Source organism: Falco naumanni, chromosome 9, assembly GCF_017639655.2.
Source record: "Falco naumanni isolate bFalNau1 chromosome 9, bFalNau1.pat, whole genome shotgun sequence".
In the NCBI taxonomy this organism is placed as follows: Eukaryota; Metazoa; Chordata; class Aves; order Falconiformes; family Falconidae; genus Falco; species Falco naumanni.
In genome coordinates this window covers 48,575,215-48,595,127 of record NC_054062.1, presented here as the reverse complement: position 1 = coordinate 48,595,127, position 19,913 = coordinate 48,575,215, and the positions used below count along the sequence as shown (strand labels likewise).

The 19,913-nt window shown below is 46.2% G+C and overlaps 2 protein-coding genes across 3 annotated transcripts; both read right to left on the bottom strand.

Moving 5' to 3' along the window:
• Nucleotides 1-305: 305 nt before the first annotated feature.
• On the bottom strand, nt 306-13,723 carry BUB3 (BUB3 mitotic checkpoint protein). 2 transcript variants are annotated; one of them, XM_040606761.1, is made up of 9 exons: nt 13,667-13,723; nt 13,158-13,321; nt 10,778-10,972; nt 9,535-9,604; nt 8,019-8,170; nt 4,818-4,976; nt 3,234-3,411; nt 2,657-2,873; nt 306-648 (listed from the first exon to the last, which is right to left on the bottom strand). In XM_040606761.1, the coding sequence occupies exons 2-9, from the start codon at nt 13,164-13,166 to the stop codon at nt 639-641; spliced, it is 990 nt and encodes a 329-aa protein (XP_040462695.1). In that variant the 5' UTR covers nt 13,167-13,321; nt 13,667-13,723; the 3' UTR covers nt 306-638. The 2 variants fall into 2 exon arrangements, with proteins under 2 accessions (XP_040462695.1, XP_040462696.1); XM_040606762.1 differs by lacking the exon at nt 306-648 and having other exon boundaries at nt 2,653-2,873.
• A 1,414-nt stretch (nt 13,724-15,137) lies between these two features.
• On the bottom strand, nt 15,138-17,182 carry HMX2 (H6 family homeobox 2). The gene is made up of 2 exons (XM_040606938.1): nt 16,575-17,182; nt 15,138-15,884 (listed from the first exon to the last, which is right to left on the bottom strand). The coding sequence occupies exons 1-2, from the start codon at nt 16,849-16,851 to the stop codon at nt 15,337-15,339; spliced, it is 825 nt and encodes a 274-aa protein (XP_040462872.1). The 5' UTR covers nt 16,852-17,182; the 3' UTR covers nt 15,138-15,336.
• Between the last annotated feature and the right edge of the window lie 2,731 nt (nt 17,183-19,913).

Here is a 19,913-nt window from a genome sequence, read left to right as displayed (position 1 = left end):
AACCCACACAATGTGCCACATGTTCCAAGTTCTTTCCTCCAGAAACAAGGGTTCTCCAGTAACAATCAAGTCACCGAGATAAACAAACCCACCTAATACGACTTTAGGTTTTCACAGTCCTGTGAAAACATTGTCTGTAGAGCCAACATCCCTGGGTAATAAAAAAACTACCAGTTCATCTCACTGGAAAATGAAGCTTCAGAAGTATTCCATCAGGAAGATCTAGAATTTGAGTTCTTGCAGCTTCAAGGTTTGGTCTTCACAATTTGCTTCACAAACAGAAAAGGCTGTTACACAAAGTGGGTTTTGGTTTTTTTTTCAAAAAACCTATGGATATTTATTGAAGAATGAGACCACCACTGGAAGTTTTCATAATTGGATACTACAAAATATGGTAAGTTTTTATAAAGGACTACAGGACTGAACTAATGCAGCTAAGACAGCAGATACAGTTTCACTAACACTATAAGCAGAAAAGTAATGACAGATTAAGGCATTACATACTACAATATACAAACAAATATTTCTTAGTGGAAAAAAACATCAGTTCAAAGATTGTTCTTCTCACTTCTATTTCATCTAGTCTTGTTAGGAGCAGGTGGGCACCTCTTGTAGAGAAAAAAAGTATCACCAAGAGTCTAAGTAGACCTGAAATAAATAAACGGTATCTCAGCAAGCAATATTTACAGTAATCATAAGCACATAAAACATTCAACATCCTATAAAAGCAGAAATGTGTAGAAAGATTGCTTTCACTTGTATCAAGATACAACATATAATTATCTAGCGATCAAAAAGCTGATCTTGCCAAGTTTCCTTTATATAATATGGCACCATTTTCATGCATTTAAGAATGCATTCTGCAGAAATGCCGATTCAAAATTAATATGCAAAAAACCACTATGAAACAACTATTAGTCTTCTGTCTTAAGTAACTTATTTTTAGAATAAACCAGAGATGACTTGCACTACCGTAACATTAAAACATACACATCATTCTTAGTGCCCTAAGGTTGGCACAAGCAACTTGTAAATGTCAGAAGAGCACATAAACCTTGTTAATGTTTTCAGAAATTCATTTAAAGATAGAAACATGTCCAAAAAGATGCCTGTCTAAATGCATTGCAATTACGTTACAATTATTTTCCAAATACACAGATACAGTCTGTCTTTTCTCAGCTCATTACTGACTCAATTTGCCCTTCTGGGATCAATTGTTTGCTAATAAATAATTGTTTACAGTCACAAAATGATATTAAGGAGTATTCTTATTAGTTTTCCTTCTACAGCCTAATAAGATTCAAAACTAGCTGATTCCCAAGAGTCTAACCTTAACCTTGCTGTGTTTAACAGCCCAGGAAATGATGAACCATCTGTTTCAGAAAATAATGGAGGGCCAAGAGGAAATATTGCTTAATTGTAGATTAACCTCCTCATACGGCAGAATGAAGCATCTACAGAATTAGCAACCATAACTAGCAATGAACAAAAATTACTGAAAGCAGCTCTTACTACTACAAGACCCATAGCAGCAAGTATTCTTTTATCACCTTTTTTCTTTTTAAACCCTCCCAAATGTATTTAACAAGTACAACCTGATTTTAAAAATAAATTTGAATTATCATCTTTGGAATTTTTTTTTTTTTCACTTGAGGAAGCCCCAGAAATAGTTCTGGTTTTATTTTTCCATGACTATCAAAATTATTTTAAAACAAACATCTTCAGATAAGAGATGGTGTACTTATTCTTCTGTAACTCCCACCTCACATCGCCACAGCGATAAAACAGCTGCTCTGAAGCCGTACACAAGTCAGTTGAGGGGGGAAGGTCTTGAGGTTTTAAACTCAAGAACTTTGATCACTCGTGAGTGTCTATCTACATAGCCACTTAGATACTGGACAAAGGAGGCAACCAGATAAAGTGTAAGACAGTTTGAGTACTAGAAGAAAAAAATAGCAATGACAAACCACAGGAATCTGAAAATAAGAACAGCAGCTCCTGTGCTACCGTAATTAAGAGTAGTGCAATTCTGCACCGTGACAGCAATTTTTCTATGTAACATTTGTGCCAAAGTGAGCTTAACAGAACCCTTTTACCTTCATCAATCTGTTTGCCCCATTTAGACAGCAACGATGATAGAAAAGCATGTTATCAGAGAGCTGCAGCAAACTCCAATACACAGGAACCAGGAAAGCTTTTCCTTGATTTTACAGAACCTTCTTAGAACAGTATCTAGATTCACTTCTGACCATGACAGCTGGGTGCACACTCAGTGTGTAAAGATTTCATTAATTCTAAGTTTTAAATATCCAAATACAGTAACATTTACTAAAATGAATCACTCTTGAATTCTTCACTTAATTCCTGAAGCAATGAGCTAGCAATAACTCCACACCTTCATATAATAGCACCTATTCAAACAGGATAAGAGTTTGACATTCTTCTCCTACTAAACAACTAAGCACAATTTTATCCATCAGACGTCTATCAAGCTACGGATATTGAAAGCTTGGGCGAACAAGATAAAATCAAAACCAACCCTCTGTCAAGCTGCACTATCTACTGGCATCAATAATGCTATTCATGAATTTAGGAAAATTAATAAATCTCAGGATGAATGCTCAGAAAGTCTCAAATACAGGTGAAGCATACTCACTTAGGTTTTGTTTCTGCATCTGTCACTTGGCGAATATAGATACCATCTTCAGGATGTTCAATGTCATCCATTTCATACATATATGAAGAAGCTATTGCAAGGGTAGTTCCATCATTGCTGAAGGCAAGTGATGCTATGCTTGTGGGATACCGGTGGAACTGACAGAGCCGCTTTTTATTAAATGGATCCCAAATATTCACAAATCCATCGGAACCTCCTGAAAATTAATTTTTAAAAACTGTTTGTAAGTTATAATTGGGAGAACAGTAAGAACTGAAAAGACACAGCAAAGGAAAAAAAAAAAGAAGCAAAAGAGAAAATTACCTGGAATTACTTTGTCAGTAAAAACACAGGGGTATAGAGAGTTGCATAATTCAGTAAAGAACACAGTATTTCCCAAAATCTTGTTAAAGCAATTAACTCTCTGCATCAAATAATCTTAAAAATCTTGCTCACCACAAGAAATAAGATTAAAATGCTTAAAAAGTAAGGGCATACAAAGTAAAGGCTGACCTGTTTAAATAAAAATTAAAGGAACTGATGCAACCATTAACAAAAAATTGAGGATCTACTCTACCTGTAGCAAATGTGTTGTGGACATTATGGAAAGAAATAGCATTAACTGGATAAATCTGCTCAATGTTGTTTTCCTTCAAACGGTGACATTTGAATGCGTATTTCTTCTTCTGGATTTCTGGACTGGGATCCAAATACTCTACTGCAACACGACCTTCAATAGAACTTAAAACATAACCCTACCAAGAAAGGTTTGCGTTACAGATTTTAGAAGTTTACAACTGGAGAAGAGATTGCAATACAATTTATCTTACACCTCTCTGAAGTCAAATAAATTAAATGTAAACAGTCAAACTGCATACAACCAGAAATCATTTGTTATCACGGATCTGTGGCAGCATCAATAAAATCTACTTCTAAGAAGTAATGCAGAAAATAGCTTTGAGAGAGATCTCATTGCACCATGATTTTAAGCCGACTGTGAGACTCTTCATTACCCCTGCAGGTCCAAACACAAGTTGATTTGGGGAAAAAAGTGCTAAGAGTTAAAAACCCTGTTACAGGCCTACCTATCCCCCAGGGCCTAAATATCTGAAATATTAGAGATACTCACATAACTATTGCATTTCAGAATTGCAGGAAAATTAGTTCAGAGCTTTATAGTAGCAACTAAACACTCAAGCCGAAATAGTATTTTCAGTGAAACTTGATTATACATGGTGTTCACTTACCCAGTTAATTACAGTCCCGACTTACAGCAACCTGAGATGCTTTTGTTATAACTTTTGAGTTAAGTCCATAATAGATCTTTTCAGAAATAGGATTGTAATGATATCTAGCTATAGCAAGGTTCTTTAAAATCCATAATACAATACAATCTGGAAGATCAGCTTGTTTTACTATAACTAGAACTGAAAATGGACAAAGCGTTCATGCCTGTTCAAGAAAAAGTAACTAGCTCTCACAATTCCTGTACTATCACTACGTACATGGGAAAATTCCCTTCCAAATTAGTTTGTCAGAAAAAGCTAATCTTCTTGCTTTACTTCAGAAAGAGAAATACCACAGATATACTACGTTAACCTACACAGAACAGCTATATGATCATCCAAATTGTACAATTCCCGCTAGGTAATGTATCATAGGTTCTTGAGTGCTTGACACAGAGTTTAAAAAAAAAAAAGAAAGAAAAATATATAAATGACATTCATATAGTTTTAATCCTGCCCCTGTTCACAGTCTGTTGAAGAATCTAGAGCTGCAATGCATAAAGGCTGCTGAGCCTGAACCTGCCTTCCTCTTTTCTACTGCAGCTTGGGGGGGGTTCTTTTGTTTTGTTTTTTAATTACATGTCAGCATTATGATGCACTAAATTTAAAAAAAAAAAAGGAGACAAAAGTGAGAAAAAAATGAAAACATAATATGCTAGTAAGTCAGTGGGAAACATTCCTGAGCTGCACTATTAAAAAAGTTAACCTGGAACACAAAGCCACAACACCGTTTTTTCCCCTCTCCCAGAGTCTGATTACAAGACTTTGAAGATAAGAATTTTAAAAATTAAAGATGCAGAAAATTTGAAAAATAAGCCATCATTTTACCTGAAGAACATTCAGCAGAAATATAATTACAGATATTGCTCCCATACCTGTTTATTTGGAAATGCTCTGATACAGCGGGTTTGGTATTTCAGACTTGATTCTCTTCGTTGCTGAACATAACCCATATTCCGCAAATCCCACACCAACACTCTCCGACCTGCCGTCCCCACGATTAGTCTATCTCCAGACACAGAAAGCGTGTACACCTTAAAACAGTTAAATATTATAACACTTATTAGCCTGGATATCTGCTGTTCTTTGTAGAAAATAAAATGTCAGCAATATGCAAGAAAAAAACTGGTGACATCTACAATAAAGTCTAAGTCAACCAGCTGCATGCAGCTGGTTAGTGATAAGACACTGACACACCATTTCAAAAGCTCACCCTTAATTCTGTACCCTAGCACATAGCAAGGGGGGGGCGGAAATCAAGCCTAATGCAGTCCCATGCTGTTTATAACCACTTTAGGAAAAAGTTTAATAGGCATATGCACTTGTGCAATTCTAAATTTGAAGTACATTTGTTCAGTTACTAGTCTCCAGATCTCAGTGATATCTAAATAATCTTCCACATGTGAGATTTCTTCCTTTTGTTTGTATTACCCATGTTTGAAATGCTACGCATGTACAGAAGTACTCTAATTCAAAAGGGAAATCAGTATTATTCAAGTTTTCCTCAAATTATTCCAAGCATTAAATGCATTTGATATTTCAAGGCAAGAGGAAAACAGATACAAAGTAATAGGGCAGGGCGGGAAGGGCACGGATATTGGAATTCATCTTTGCTTGGTATACACAGTTTGCATTCCACACTATCAAATCCTAATTCTGCAGTTTAGTCCTACGATACGGCATCACACATTCTCAGTTTTCCTCCATCTGGTAACCATGTTTTTGTTTTTAAACAAAATACTTCAAGTTGAGCTTCATGTTAATACAGTGAAATAAACTGCCAAGAAATCATTAAAAAAAACCCAAAAACAGTACTTCATATACTTTAATAAAAACAAGTGAAATTGAAGGAAACAATATGCTTGACATCACTAAAAAAAAAAAAAAAAGACTATGGCTTAGAATTTCAACTCTACTCCAAAAATTGGCTCAGAGGTTCTAATTTTTGACAAATTCCTCAGGAAAATATTCAGCATATAAATCATTCTGTTTCCAGCTATTAGTTGGGATTCAGTTAATCTGGAAATATGTTTTTAAAAAAGGAAAAGAAAAAGAGGTTTAGTCAAAAACTTCATGCTAGCAAATTAATTAAGAGTTGTTGACACACAAGCAAGATGGAATCCAGCTACCTATAGCTGTGCTGTCACTGAGCTGCAAACAACAACAGACTATAAGAGTGAGCTTTCAAAAAGTGATCTAATGCAACTAAATACATAGGAAACATATTGACTGAATACACCTCAGATCAAGAATCAGAAGTGTAAGAGGTCTGGTATCTTGCCAGAAGAATTCAATTTACTTTTGGCACATGCTTGTACAATTTCACTCGAGCACCTAGTTTCACTTTCTGGTTCTCTGATAAAGCGCAGTAAAGCTCTTTGGTTCTGCTAAGACTGCACTGAAATAGCAGACAAAACATTCTCTTTAATTTCTTCAGAAACGTTTATAGCAAATATGTTTTAAAAAGTTTACTTCTAATAAAAAAATCTAAGCGAACAGGTGTGTATGTGTCTGGGTATATGTGTACATATAGAAAAAACCTGCCTTTAACCAATCCAAATTCACTCAGCATACATTCTTGCTCTAAAACGTGATTATTAACTTCCCTCTTCAGATGGGAAACCTCTTAAATGTTCACACAGGAGTTACCCAAAATTCCTGATGACCCCAACTGCCAAATTCCACTTACATATAACAAGAAAACTTTAATCCAACAGCAGTTACACATTTTAGCAAGACATTTTTTAAAATCTCCCTTTGTTACAGATGTAACAAACTATCCAAAAATATTAACATTATATAAAATGTGTTTGTGTACATGTATGGAAACAAAGGCAAAAGAAACATTAAGTATCTTAAATCTTCTTTACAAACTGATGTCACACCTGTGAAGTAAGTATTCTTTCTACACCATACAATCATAAATCAAATGAAACCATTGTCATGCAGTTGAGTAGATGTACACATTTATCAAAGGCAGTATTAAAAAATGACATAATGAACCTTGCTGAACCAATAAGCAGCTTGATTCACTGTGGCTGTCCATTATATGATATTTTGTCAGCAATTTATCACAGTTCTTTACATGCTACGTACACCTATAAATCAAAACTAGAAATAACGCAATTACTTTATTCTGAACAAAGGTCTTACCAGAAGTACATTCAGCTATGTTGGAACAAAAATGGTAGCTATTTAGATGTAATAGGAAATGTAATGATGGCTCATAATTAAGACTTTACAATATGATGTGACAGAGCTAAACTAAATTTAGAAAAAGGTATAGGCAAAAAAATATTCATATGCAAAATTATCCAGCAACCCAGCCTGGGTTTAGGAGTCTATGAAAAAAACCAGAAGTTACAGTTCTGTAATTCTTTCAGTGACACCACTGTAAGCAGTATAAAGATTAACACACCATATAACCATTAGAAAAAGCTTAAGACATAACATCTTTATTTCTCCTGGTTTCTCCTTAGCACAAAGGATTTTAGTATTAGAAGAATGTTCGAGTTTACTAGCCATTAGTGCAACAACAAGTGAATTACAATACAAGCAATTCTGTTCAATCTTTTTATAGAAGTGAAAAAATACTATTTCAGGCAACACAAATGCCCTCCTACTGTATCTCCACACACATTTCAAGACAACCAGACCTTTGTTGCTTTGAAAAAAAAAACCTGCCAGGATCCGATACCTCTAAGAACCTTAATTGTAATATGCACTATCAATTTCCTTAAACCAATTATTTTTAGCAACTTCATCAATTTCACATGCTGGTTTTGTTAGGTTTTCCTTCCTCCAGTTTGTTTTAAATTGTAAGATTTTGGTCCACCACAAGCACTAAGAATTAAATTATGTTCTCCTATTGATGAAAGCTTGAAGCCTTAACCTAAAAATCACAATGTATTTGAGTACCAATATATTAAAACGCAACATTTTCACAGCTTAAAAACTATTAAACATAACTTTCTAAATTCAATTCAATTTAAGACAGTGTCCTATATGGTCATGTTTAACCAGTCACTGGATGTATTATTTAACACATCACCTGGATTACAGCATCCAATACATACCTTTTCAGGTTGAGAGAAGGTTCCTGCATTACAAGGAGTTCTGGGATCCCACAGTTTAACTGTTTGATCCCAGCTTCCAGTCACCATGACATTCACTTCTGGGCAATACTCAACACACCTGATAGGAGCATCATGGGCACCAACAAGGTTTTCTGTAAGAAAGTACAATATACTGTAACTTTACTGGCTCTACAAACAGTCAGGATGTGTAGAATAAAGAATAAAAAGAAGGACACACTACTGCAGTATGAACACGCTATTTTCTGACATTCCCACATGTGTATTGATATGCTTGGAGTCCCATTAAGGACAGTTCAGTCTTCAGAAGCGTAACTTTTTCTAAAATCAGAATTGTTAAATTTAAACTTATGCCTCCTGAGATTATGAAAGGAAGTTAAGAATTTCAGGCAGCCATAGAGATATCTTCAGAGGTACAGAAAGTGTTCAGTATCCAGTGGTATCACCACCTTTGCTGCAGACACTAATACAGAAAGCCACTTAGGCTTGTCTGTATTAACATTATGACAGAAGAAAGGAATTTGTATTACATGTTCTTAAAAATACTCATATAAACACTTCTAGAAAGTCATCTACAACAGAATTATTTGACCTTTTTCATACTATTACTGCGCACACAAGTTTGTCAAGTCCTGGCTATTGACTTGTTCTGGGGACCACATTTATCTCAGGCTGAGATCTGCTTTTCTCTTTAACAAACACACAAAAAAAAGTTAAGACAAGCTAGATCCATATTTTGCACCAATGTGGCCACGATGACTGACAAACTAGAAGTTTTATATACATTCTGCCATATGTGTGAAGGATCATTCTAAATATATCTAAACCACAAATCTTTGAAAAACAGCAAGCTCAGTTTTAGTTCAGCTTAGCTAATTCCCCCTACCTGAGACACAGTAACCTATGGCAGGGCAGTATTATCAGAAATCCAAATCAAGGCATCCTACAACAAGCACCCACCAAACTTTCTGACAAACTGCCAAACATTTCCATGCTTTTAGGTGGCACTTACTAGGGCCACCAGTTATTCTGCTAGATAAAGGCACATATGATGTGAACCTCAGTCAGTGGGATGAATATATAGCCATTTCCTTTCCTTCCATTTTCACGTCAAAATAAGTAAATAAAAAAGAAATACACAATTAAAATACGTCAATGACTACTCATCACAGAAAACATTTAAATCCTCAGATTGGCAGGAATAGATTCAGCCCTTCTGTTAATGGCGTTACAGCACAATCTTCAGTTACACAGCAAGGTATACTGCCTCGTTCTGCATCTCAGTGATCAGAAAGGGCTTCACAGCAAAGGAGACTGCTGAACACCAACACTGACAACTTAAATCAATAGAGGTTTATAACTAGCATCTACAAACAGCTACTACTTAAAGTAAATATCCCCCACCTAAAAAACTTAAAACCTACTCTGTTCGTGTAAGTATAGAAATCTGAAGCTTAGGCCAGTTGTTGAGTCCACTTACACAATTCAATCTGCTTACCTTGGTCTGTGTTTAAATCATGCATTTTCAATTGCTGATCTAATCCCCCACTCCAGGCATGGGTAGGATCCTATAAAGCAAAAAATTTCACCTTATGACATGCATTAAGTTTCCCTGGCTGCTATACATTTAATCTCCTAGGCTCACAACAACAGACTTGCTTTCAAGAGTTTTGGGAAGATGAGAATTAAGAGACAGGAGTTAAGATCTGGCCCAGATTAAACAGGCAATTGGCAGAAGCTTCAACACATTAAGTAAAGCACTTTGAGCTGTAGGATTTTTTTTTTTTAATTTAGAAGTAAAACTAAAAAAATATTTTTTAAAAAGCAGTTAGAGGCTATACCAAATCATTCCCATTTCCCTAACAACAAAGGACATAATACTGTTTTTCAAATGACTGCCAACCTAAGCCAGTTCCATCTAACTGAAGTGTAATCCTTCTAAAACTACTGTAGAAGCTAGATACCATTTGAGAACCTGTGTGTTGATCCACAGTATGATACTAGCTATGTGCCAAAATGTTCGGTGACAAAAAAAAGCAGCACAAAATTTAAATGCTTCCTTAAAGCATTCAGTAACACATCAAGTCACTGGAGGACATGTGAGAATACAATGAAAACAAAAAAAAAAGGATGCTAAATGAAACCCTCTACTTCATAGATTTATAGCAAAAAAAACAAAACAAAAAAAACCCAAACTTAATAAATAATTAAATAAACCAACCAACCAATAAACTTAAACCATTCAGAAGCATTTTTCAAATCTAATGCACTAAAAACACAGAAATCAAGTATCTGGTAAATGGCTCACTTGGAACAATGCCATGTTTCCAAAACAACCCAACATGAGAATATTAATTGGCTATGGGCATTTATTGTGAATATGATATCTAACCATATACTACCAGTACAACTATTTGTAAGAAACACACACACTATTTACCATACCATTGCAGAAACAGCACAAGCCAGCTCAAATTCCTTTTACCTACCATTTCTGGTAGAAATAAATTACTTGTGTGCCTGTACCCTTTGCAGGAAATACCTGTATTTAGGACTAGAACAACAGTCATTAACGGAAGAAGAACTGGCAGAAGCAAGCTTTTTTTTTTTTTAACCTGGATTTCAAGTAGTATTTCACTATCCCTTTAATTCAGGGGCTGACAACTTCTCATGGACCTTGGCCACTATGCTTATATAACATAATAAAAAAAAAAAAAAAACAGAAAACACCTCACACTTACATAAAAAGCACAGTCAAGGACAGCTCCTGAATGTTGATATTTGAGTCTCATTGTGTTAGCAGGAACATCATAGAGCCGGACAGTTGTGTCCCAAGATGAAACAAGCAGAAATTGAGATGTATTTGGACTAAACTTTACCGATGAAATACCATCATCTGGAGTTTGATTTAGTTTGAATTCATTTGATCCCGTCATCTGAAGAAAAGACAGCAACACATAGGTATAATTTTAGTAACAACAACAACATAAGCCTAGCAAGTTGGCTAGTTAACTGATCCATCTTAAAAGTAACTTAAGAGCAAACCTGAAAAGTTTACTAACTTTGACACAAATGATGTTCAGAACACCCAGATTTCTGACACACTCTCTAGAATTCAAGATAGTAATCCCTGGCCAAAACCTCAAATTCCTCCCCCTACAGAGAGCTTTTAAATTTAAGTATCAAATATAACATGGAATACACAGTACAAAAAGTTTTATTCTTGTCATCTATAAACATAGATATTATTACTTACAGATATATTTTCCCCAACTCTAATGTGTGGATGTATTTTTTGAATCTAAATATTTGTAGTTACTATGAGCATCAAGAAGTTAATTAAAAAACACATGCAGGCAGAAAGAAATCCAATTTGAAAACTCGAAAAAAAAAGTGTTGATTTCTTCCTGATTTGGTATGACTGTCATACTTCCAAGAATTGCAGTTGGAAAATCTTTTAAGCAGTTCTGGGCTCTCTGCAGCTTTCCTATCCTTAGGCTTCTGTAAGTGCTATAAAACATTTCCAATGAAACAGCTTTAAGATTTTTTTTCTCCCCCTCTTAAGAGTCTAAAGAAGGTCAGATGAAAAAAGAAAGTTATGCCCTGTGGGATATCGGGATGTAGAGCAAACATGTAAATGTGATGTGATTAGAAAAAACAAATATAAACAATTCAATGACAGATCAATGACTCTGTAACAGCAGCACTCATTTCACAGAACTAGTTACCTATATATACAAGAATTCAAAGGAGAGCTGAGGCCATGAACATCAAATTTCCACTGAGAAAACAGTGCAGACCTGTATTCTGCTCTGAAGGAAGAAACTGTTCACTATACGTACACCAACAAGACCACCAAAACTTTAAGGCTTCAGGAAGGTTTAACAGCACATTTCCTTTACGCTAAAAGGACAGAGAAGTAAATTAGCTCAGATTTTCTGTAAAACTACCACTCCTAGATCTGTATGTACAACTGCACAGGTTAAGCTTAGACCTCTGAGAATAAATCTAGAAAGAATGAGCAGATGAACTAGGACAAAGTTCAAACTTAGTGCACAATTATTCTAGTTCAGCACTTATCAGTTACTAAATCATCAAACTGTACAATGTGAGTGCCACACATTCTTACACTAGGAAAATTTCTTAAGTGGGAGCTTTGGTAGCTGTTCTGTAAGATGTTGTTTTAAATAAAAAAACCACTGTAAACACAAAGTGCTATTTCTGCCTTTTAAACATGAAGTGAGAAAAAAATTGTCCGAATAGGAAATAAAAGCTTCTTTTTTAACCCCTTCTTTCAGCTCTGCTCTGGGAATACTCGGGCAAAAGACAAGCAGGATTGAGTATTTGCCATGTATATTTCTACATGAATACTATAGAGAATTCAGCAACACCTTATCACAATTTAAACAGTGACATGTATCCCAGCAAGTATTTCAGATGGACATATAAAGATACAAAATCTAAAAGAATTCCAAACAACTACAACAATTACACTGGACATCTTAATTGCCTTGTCTACCTCCAGCAGAAAACCTCAAACAACAAAAATAAGGATTTGAGGCACGTGGTACAACAGTTACTAACCAGCCCAAAAGCAATCAACTAGCAGCACTCCAGCAAAGTTAGTTACATCAAAAATATTGAAGGATCCTCCCAAAGGTATTTTTTGTGGAGAAAAACGTATAAAGTATCAGAATTCAAATATATCCTACCTTTTACATATGTTACAAAAAAACCCACAACTCACAAAGAGCTCTCTCTACACATTTTCACAAATGCAACCAGGATTGCCAAACAACAGCAATTGTTGTGCCCACCACAGACAACAAAATCCTATTAAAATGTTCAAGCAGCACAAGGGATTAACGCATAAATAAGACATTATAGGGGAGACACACGGTGCTGATACTGCAACGCTGACTTAACTAAAAGGGTACACTTCCGCAATTCCATCATTCCCAAAAGCTCTTTTTTACTGAGCAGATAAGAAATCAGTGCTTTTATAGTTCCTCTTAACACAGCACGCTCTATCATTCAGCTATATAGTAAGCGTTACCCAAACAAAGCAAGCCGCTTTGCTGAAAGCGTCAGATGTAGAATGTAAGAATACATTAAAAGTACCGTCTTCATATTGGACGAGTTCCTCTGCTGCCCCACACAACGCCAAGGAAGAGCTTTCTTACTGCAGCAGCAGCGGATTACTGAGGCACGGCGGCGTCAGCGGCACGGTCGCTCTCGCAGCCCAGTCCTGGAGAATCCCGTCGGGATGCGGGAGATGCTGCTGGCTGCGGCAGGAAGGGAAGAGAGTGAGACAAGGGCCCGAACGCCGAAGGAGGGCGGAGAGGCTCCGGCACCCGCAGCCCCACCGGGGCACGGACACCAAGCCGGGGCGCCCCGGAGGAGGGCGGCGCGGCGGCAGAGGCCGCGGCGTCCGGGGCGGCGGAGGTGAAGCATCAGCCACAAGCCCAGGCCAGAGGAGGCCGTCCCCAGGCCGCGGAGCCCGCTTCGCCTCAGCGCTGCCCCGCGACGCAGCCCCAGCCGCACCACACAAGCCGCCGCGCCGCGCCGCCCCACGTACAAGGCCCTGGGCCCTGACCCCGGTCCCGGTCCGGCGGGGAGCCCGGCCTCACCTCAGCGCTCCGCCCTGCCCGCGCCTCCGGCCTGCCCGACACCCGCCGCCGCCGCCCGCGCGCACGCGCCCTCCCGCTCGCCCCGCTATTGGCCGGTTCGAAAAGGCGGAACTGTGCGTCCCGGCGTGCCCCGCGCGCCCGCCGCTCCCGGCGCGCCACCGCGGGGCATGCCGGGACGTGTAGTCCGCCGGTCCCGGCGCGGCGGGAGGGGCTCGGGCAGCCGCCTCATACCGTCGCACCCGTTATCATCAGCGGCTGCTAACGGCGGTTCCTGGGCGGCGGCGGCGTTGCGGCCCCCCCGTGGGAGCCACACGGCGTCCCGCGGGAGGGGCTACGGCGGCCTCCCGCCCGCCCCAGGCTGCCCGGGGCCGCGGTGGGGGCGCCGTCCGACTCGCCCCTCACGGGGGGCGGTGAGTGGGCCCGGGCCCCGGCGGGTCCCCGCCAGGCCGTAGCTCCAGGCCCGTGCCGCGGGGGTAGGGCCAGCTACCCCTGCGCTGCGATAACGTTCATGGGCAAACCCGAAACACCGGTTATTCCCGCTGAAGCGGAGCCCGGAAGGCGGAGCGGCGGCACGGGCGGCCGGGGGCCGGTGCTCCCCGGGGCAGCGGGGCTAGGCTTACCCCGGCCTGGCGCTACCGCTGGGCCAGGGCAGCCGCGGCTGCAAAGGGGCTGCGCGGCGTGCGGCACACGGTTGGCACCGGGAGGGCTGTCCCTTCCCACGCGTGGCGGATCACCTTATTTGTCCCTTCGGATCTTTTATTTCTCTTTGGTTTATTTTCGTTTTCACTGCTACGTGAACGCTCTCTCGTTATTGCTGCTGGGAGCACCCCCGGCGCTCGGTACGGGCCGTAGCGGCCCGTAAAAAAAAAAATAATATTGTTTTGTGTGTGTGTGCCTGTGACGGATTGACTCCGTCCTCCGTGGGGAGGCAGCCGTGGGCGCCCTGGGGCGAGGAGAGGAGCCGCTGGGCGCCGGGGCCGGTCACCGGGAGCTGCAAGCCCACTGCCTTTTAGCAAAATACTCCGTAAATCAGAAAAACCGTCCCCGTTTCCGAAACCGCTTCTGAGCGTTTGAGAACGGCCCTTCATCCTCCAGCCGAGCGCAGGGGACCGAGCCCACGCCGGCCCCGCGGGGCCACCGGCAGGGCTACAGGCAGGCCCGCCCGGGATTCCCGGCAGGGAACGAAAGAAGGAGCAGGAGGTAGAACGAAGCGAACCCTCGGTGTTACACGTCGTTTTCGCTCTCTCCTGCATCGATCCCGGGCGCCGCGGGCCCTCCGGCTCCCCGACAGGCCCAGCCCGGCTGCCGGGTACCCCCCGGGCCCGGGGTACCCCCCGGGCAGGGCTGGGCAGAGCATCCCGGTGGGAACACGCGATCGAGCTGGCAAATTTACAAACGAGGCTTAAAACGTTTTATTTTTTTTTTTCTTTCTTTCTTTAAAAATATTTACAGATCTGAAATAATGCTTTTTTAATTAATTTTTTTTCAAGTGGCAGGATAGCAGGAGGGGGTGGGGGGTGCCCCCGGCGCCCCGGGCTCTCCGTTTGCCCGTCCCTCCCATCAGTTTCGTTCCTCCGTCCCCGCGGCGGAGGCGGGCCGAGCCCCCGCACCGAGCCCCCGAGCCGGCCCCGGCCCCGACGGGGCGGCCGCGGGGAGGGGAGTGCGGCAGCTCAGTAGTCGATCTTGTTGTAGAGGTTGTAGAGCGGTAAGGCCGAGAGGTTGCTGCCGGGGTAGTAGAGAGGGGCGGGGAAGGCGATGGACCGGGGCACCGGCACTCGGAGGAGGGAATTGTCTCTGAACACCAGCGGCATCCCCACCAGAGTCTGCGCCGAGGCGTGGGCCATGTTGGCCGCCTCCAGCTCGGCCGAGAGCTGCCGTTTCCACTTGTTCCTGCGGTTCTGGAACCAGGTCTTCACCTGGGTCTCGGTGAGCTGCAGGCTGGAGGCCAGGCAGGCCCGCTCCGAGCTGCTCAGGTAGCGCTTCATGTCGAAGGTGGACTCCAGCTGATAGACCTGGCTGCGGCTGAACACCGTGCGCGTCTTCTTCTTGGCGGCGCCGGCCTGCCGGTCCCCGCCGTCGCACTGGCGGTCCCCGCAGGAGGGCGAAGCGGGTCCCAGCGGCTTCTCCTTCTCCTCCTTACAGTCCTGCTGGGGGGGCGAGAGGAAGGGCCCCCGCTCCCCGCTGCCCGCCGCCGCCGCTCCGCTCCCCTTGGCGCTGCCTGCAACAGAGCGACAGCGCGGGGGTCGCACGGCGGCCGGCACCGGCACCCCCGACGGCCGAGCCCCCCCGCCCCGGCTGTGCGAAGCACCGAGGCGAGGCCCCCCGGGCAGGCCCCCTTCGCCTCCGTTCCCGGTGGAAGACATCACAGACGCCGGGGGAGGCCATCCGCTTCTGAGCTATCCCTGTCCCTCCATCGGGTGGATGGACGGACGGACGGACGGACAGGTGGGTGTGCACGCCTCGGTGAAGGCACCCGAGTACCAGGTCGGGGCTGCCTTCCTATCCGACACGACCCGGCAGTATTTTACTTTATAGCATTTCATTTCACAGACCGTTTAGTTAGAATTAATGCTAAAAAATAAACATCTTCCTTCCCCTTGCCCGAGCGCTGTAAATAAGCGGTATCTAAGAAAACGAGCGTTTCCCATCGCATCGCGCCCCTTCGAGAGAATCAGCCCCTGGTGGGGTGGGGAGGACAAAAACAAACAAACAAACAAAAAAGCCAGCCACCCTATTTCCTTCCTCCCCGATTCAGCCACGGACGGCGCAAATACGCGCTGCCCCAACAGCAGGGAGGGTGCGACATGCCCCCCCCCCCGGTGGGGGCAGGGCCGGGGCCGAGCCCTTCGCGGCCCTTCCCGGCGGGCCCCGTCCGCCCCATCCCATCCCGCCCGGTGCCGGTACTCACCGAGACAGGTGAAGCTGAGGGGCTGGTGCTTGTGGCACGTCTCGGCGGGGCCCTGCGCCTCGGGGCAGAAGCAGCCGCGGTGTTTCCAGCTCTCCTCCGGCTCCTCGTCCTCCGAGGAGAGGGAGAGGGTCCGGCCGCGGGCGGGCCAGGCGGTCGCCCTGCCGCCGGCCTCCCGGGGGGGCTCGGCGCTGCCGCTGCCCAGGATGGACTGGATGGTGAAACTGGAGATGGGAGCAGCCGCCGGACAGCACTTGCTCGGGTCTTCTTTGCTGCTCATCCTGGGTTCATAAGAAAGCAGAGGAGGGAAGCTCTCGCTTTAGAGGGGCTCGGGGGACCGGGGTGTGCGGGGGGGGGCCGGGAGCCGTCGGGGGGTTTGTTTTGGGGGGTGTTTTCGGCGTGCCGCTGCCGGCTCTCCCCGCGCCTGCCCAGGCGGACTGCATGCTCCTTCCCCCGCGTCCCTATTGATCTGCGGGCGGCGGGCGGCGGGGCTTCATTTGCATGGAGGTGGCCTCCGCCGCGCCAATCACGGCGGCGGCGGCCACGGAAAGTTTGGAAACCCGCGGGGGTCCCGGGGAAGGGGGGGGGGGCCGCAGCGGCCGGCAGGTACCGGGGCCGGGGGGAACCCCCACGGGGTGCTCCCCGCGGTTCCAGGGGCTCCTCTGACCCCGCGGCCCCGGGGGAGGGATGCTGAGCGGCCGCCGTGCCGCCTCGCCCTCCGCCTCGACGAGGGGGGGGGGGGGGGGGGGCGGGGGGCAGAGGGACGTGAGCTGAATTCCTTATGCTGACCGGGGAGTGGGGGGTGTTGGGATAAACAGCTCGTGCATATCCGGGGATCTTTCCCCCTCTGCTCATCAGAGGAGGGAAAAACAACTGTTAGGTGTTTCACTGGGAAAACCTGCGAGAAACGGGGCTTTGCGCTGCGCTGCAGCCGGTAACAAATGTCTCGCGAAACGCCTCCTGCGCTTCCTTCAGCGCCTGCAAGGCGCGGGGAGCGGGCACGGACGGGACGTGCTGCCGCATTTCCCGATAAACTTTGTCGGGAGTCGGGGTTCTTCCCCTCGGGGGGAATAAATCTCAGCGATCGCGGCTCTTCCCCCGCCACCCCCCCTTGGGAGGGGAGACCCGCGGGCGGCAGCCGGTGGCCGGGCTGCGGCAGCAGCCGCTGGGTCACACCCGCCCCCAAGGGACCTGGGGGGCAAGGGGCCAAGGGCAGGAACCCCACCGGGGTCCTCCACCTTGCCGGGAGCTCACGGAGCCGCGGCTGGGCCCGAGGGACACCCCAGCCCCGCCTTGGCCGGGGCCTGGAGCCCCCTTCACCCGGGCCTGCCCCGGAGAGGCGAGGCGGAGGCCGAGCCCCGACGGCTGCTTGGGGCGGTGGACTGGGGCCGCCCTCTCCCGGCGCCCGCTTCCCCGGGAAGCCGCAGAAGGGAGCCCCGGTAACGGGACCGGTGTGGGAGGCATCACCCGCTCACCGCTGCCCTGGGTGCCCCCTTCTCCCCCTGCCCCCACCCACCCGCTCCGCCTCCACTTCCCCGCTGCCGCGGCTCCAAGGGGATGTACCCCCACCCCGGCCCTCCTCCCGGTGGGGCCACCCGTGCCCGTGCCCGTGGGCTGTCCCCCAGCCCGCTGCCAGCCCCCGCCGGGCGCCGGCGGCTGCGCCCCGGCCACGCCTGGAAATATCGCTGATGGGTAAAGACGGGGCGAGTTGTGCGGCTGGTTGGGCCAGTAGCCCCGCAGCCCACGGGCCAGGGGACAACAGCTCCGGGAAAACAGCACCTGGGGGCGGCTGCAGCCCTTGGGTACGCCTGGAGAGGCAGCCCGCGGAGGGGAGCGAGTGGCAAGCTCGGAAATCCCGATGTTTTTCATCGCATTCGTATCCAGGTGCAGTACCCTTGGCCTTGCCAGGGGTCTGGCACCGGGTGTTTAACCCCGGGTTGCCCGCGCGGCGTGGGGCAGGGGTCCCACCGGCGCCCGCCGCCCGGCTCCAGCTGTTGATTCCCCCCCCTCCCCGGTGCGGTCGTTCCCCCTCTCCAGAAATACAAGTACACACACACCCACCCCAAAAAAAAAAAATCGGGAAAAGCAAAGAATGAGATGGAAATATACAAATCAATAGAGACAAATGTCAAGACGTTTTAAAATGACATTTTCATTAACTCCGAGTCACCATATTATGTCTGGTATATTGAATAAAGTACTTATAATATAATTAGGTATAGCGAGATGACGACTGTTACCCAGACCAGCGGCATAATCTTTAACTACTTAACTACTTGATAGACTCATTAATGGACTAATTGATTAGGAAAAGTGTTCCAGCTCCTCCTCTCCCTGTGAGGGGCAGGTGCTGTCCTGTTTTACCACATTAACCTTTTCAGTGCTTTTCAACAGGGTCGCGACACATTACAAATGGTCAGCTTTAATCATGATGTCAGCTCATTAACCCGGAAAGACCCCGCACTGAAATACAATTTAAGAAATCGTCCTTCATCGTGCTCTGCCGCCCGGCTGGCCCCGCACCCAGGCCCCAGCACCCCTCCCGCGGGCAGGCGGTGGGGCAAGGGGGCTCCGGGGAAGAGCCGTCGAGGGGACCAGCCCGGGCTGAGGAGAGCCCCTGGGGGCTGCCAGCCGTCGGCTCCTTGGCGGGGACGGGCCCGGAGCAGGGAAGGAGAGCGACCGGGGAGCAGCCCCGCTCCCCCGGCAGCCCCGCGACGTGACCCCGCGGTGGCACTGCTGGCCTCCAGCTGCCGCCCGGGCCGGCGCTCCTTCCCCTCGAAGCCCACCGGCAGAACGGTGTGCCCCCGGGGCGGCTCCCCACCCCCACGGAGGGGGTCCTGCCCCTGAGAGCCGCTCCGGTGGCCGCGGCCGGGCCGAGGGGACGCTCCCGGGGAGGGGAGCTGGATGCGGACCGGGGCGGGATGCGCAAGCGCTGCGGGCAAACATGAGCTCTGCCCGGCCACGGCGAGAAAACGACCGAATTTCCCTGAAATTAATATTTCGGGCGAAACTTGGAAAACGGTCGCTCCGCTCGGGAGGGAGGGAAACCGAGGCGGCTTCTGCGGGATGTTCGCCCGGGAGCGAGCCGGCGGGAGGGGAGAACCGGCGGGCCGGAGCGGCCCAGCCACGCTCTCATTACCATCCGATCAAATATTCATCAGGGCAGGGGCTGGCGGCCACGTTAAGGGTTTTGCGTGGGGGCAACCCGCGCCTGGCTGCTGCACACACACACCCCCCCGCCTCCCCGCAGCCCGTCCCGTCGGGGCACAGATGATCAAACGCCGCGGCAAAGATAAACTTTGAAAGACAGAGCGAACGCTTAAAGTTTAGATCTCCAGATTA

What these genes read in the sequence shown, in the direction of transcription:
- BUB3 (XM_040606761.1), bottom strand. An exon ending in TCCTTGACTGTGCTTTTTAT is followed by an intron (nt 9,605 to 10,777) that starts GTAAGTGTGAGG and finishes TTTGCTTTATAG; the next exon opens with GATCCTACCCATGCCTGGAG. An exon ending in CCTTCTCTCAACCTGAAAAG is followed by an intron (nt 4,977 to 8,018) that starts GTATGTATTGGA and finishes AACTGTTTTAAG; the next exon opens with GTGTACACGCTTTCTGTGTC.
- HMX2 (XM_040606938.1), bottom strand. Translation starts at nt 16,851, where the DNA reads ATGAGCAGCAAAGAAGACCCGAGCAAGTGCTGTCCGGCGGCTGCTCCC. An exon ending in CCTCAGCTTCACCTGTCTCG is followed by an intron (nt 15,885 to 16,574) that starts GTGAGTACCGGC and finishes GCTCTGTTGCAG; the next exon opens with GCAGCGCCAAGGGGAGCGGA.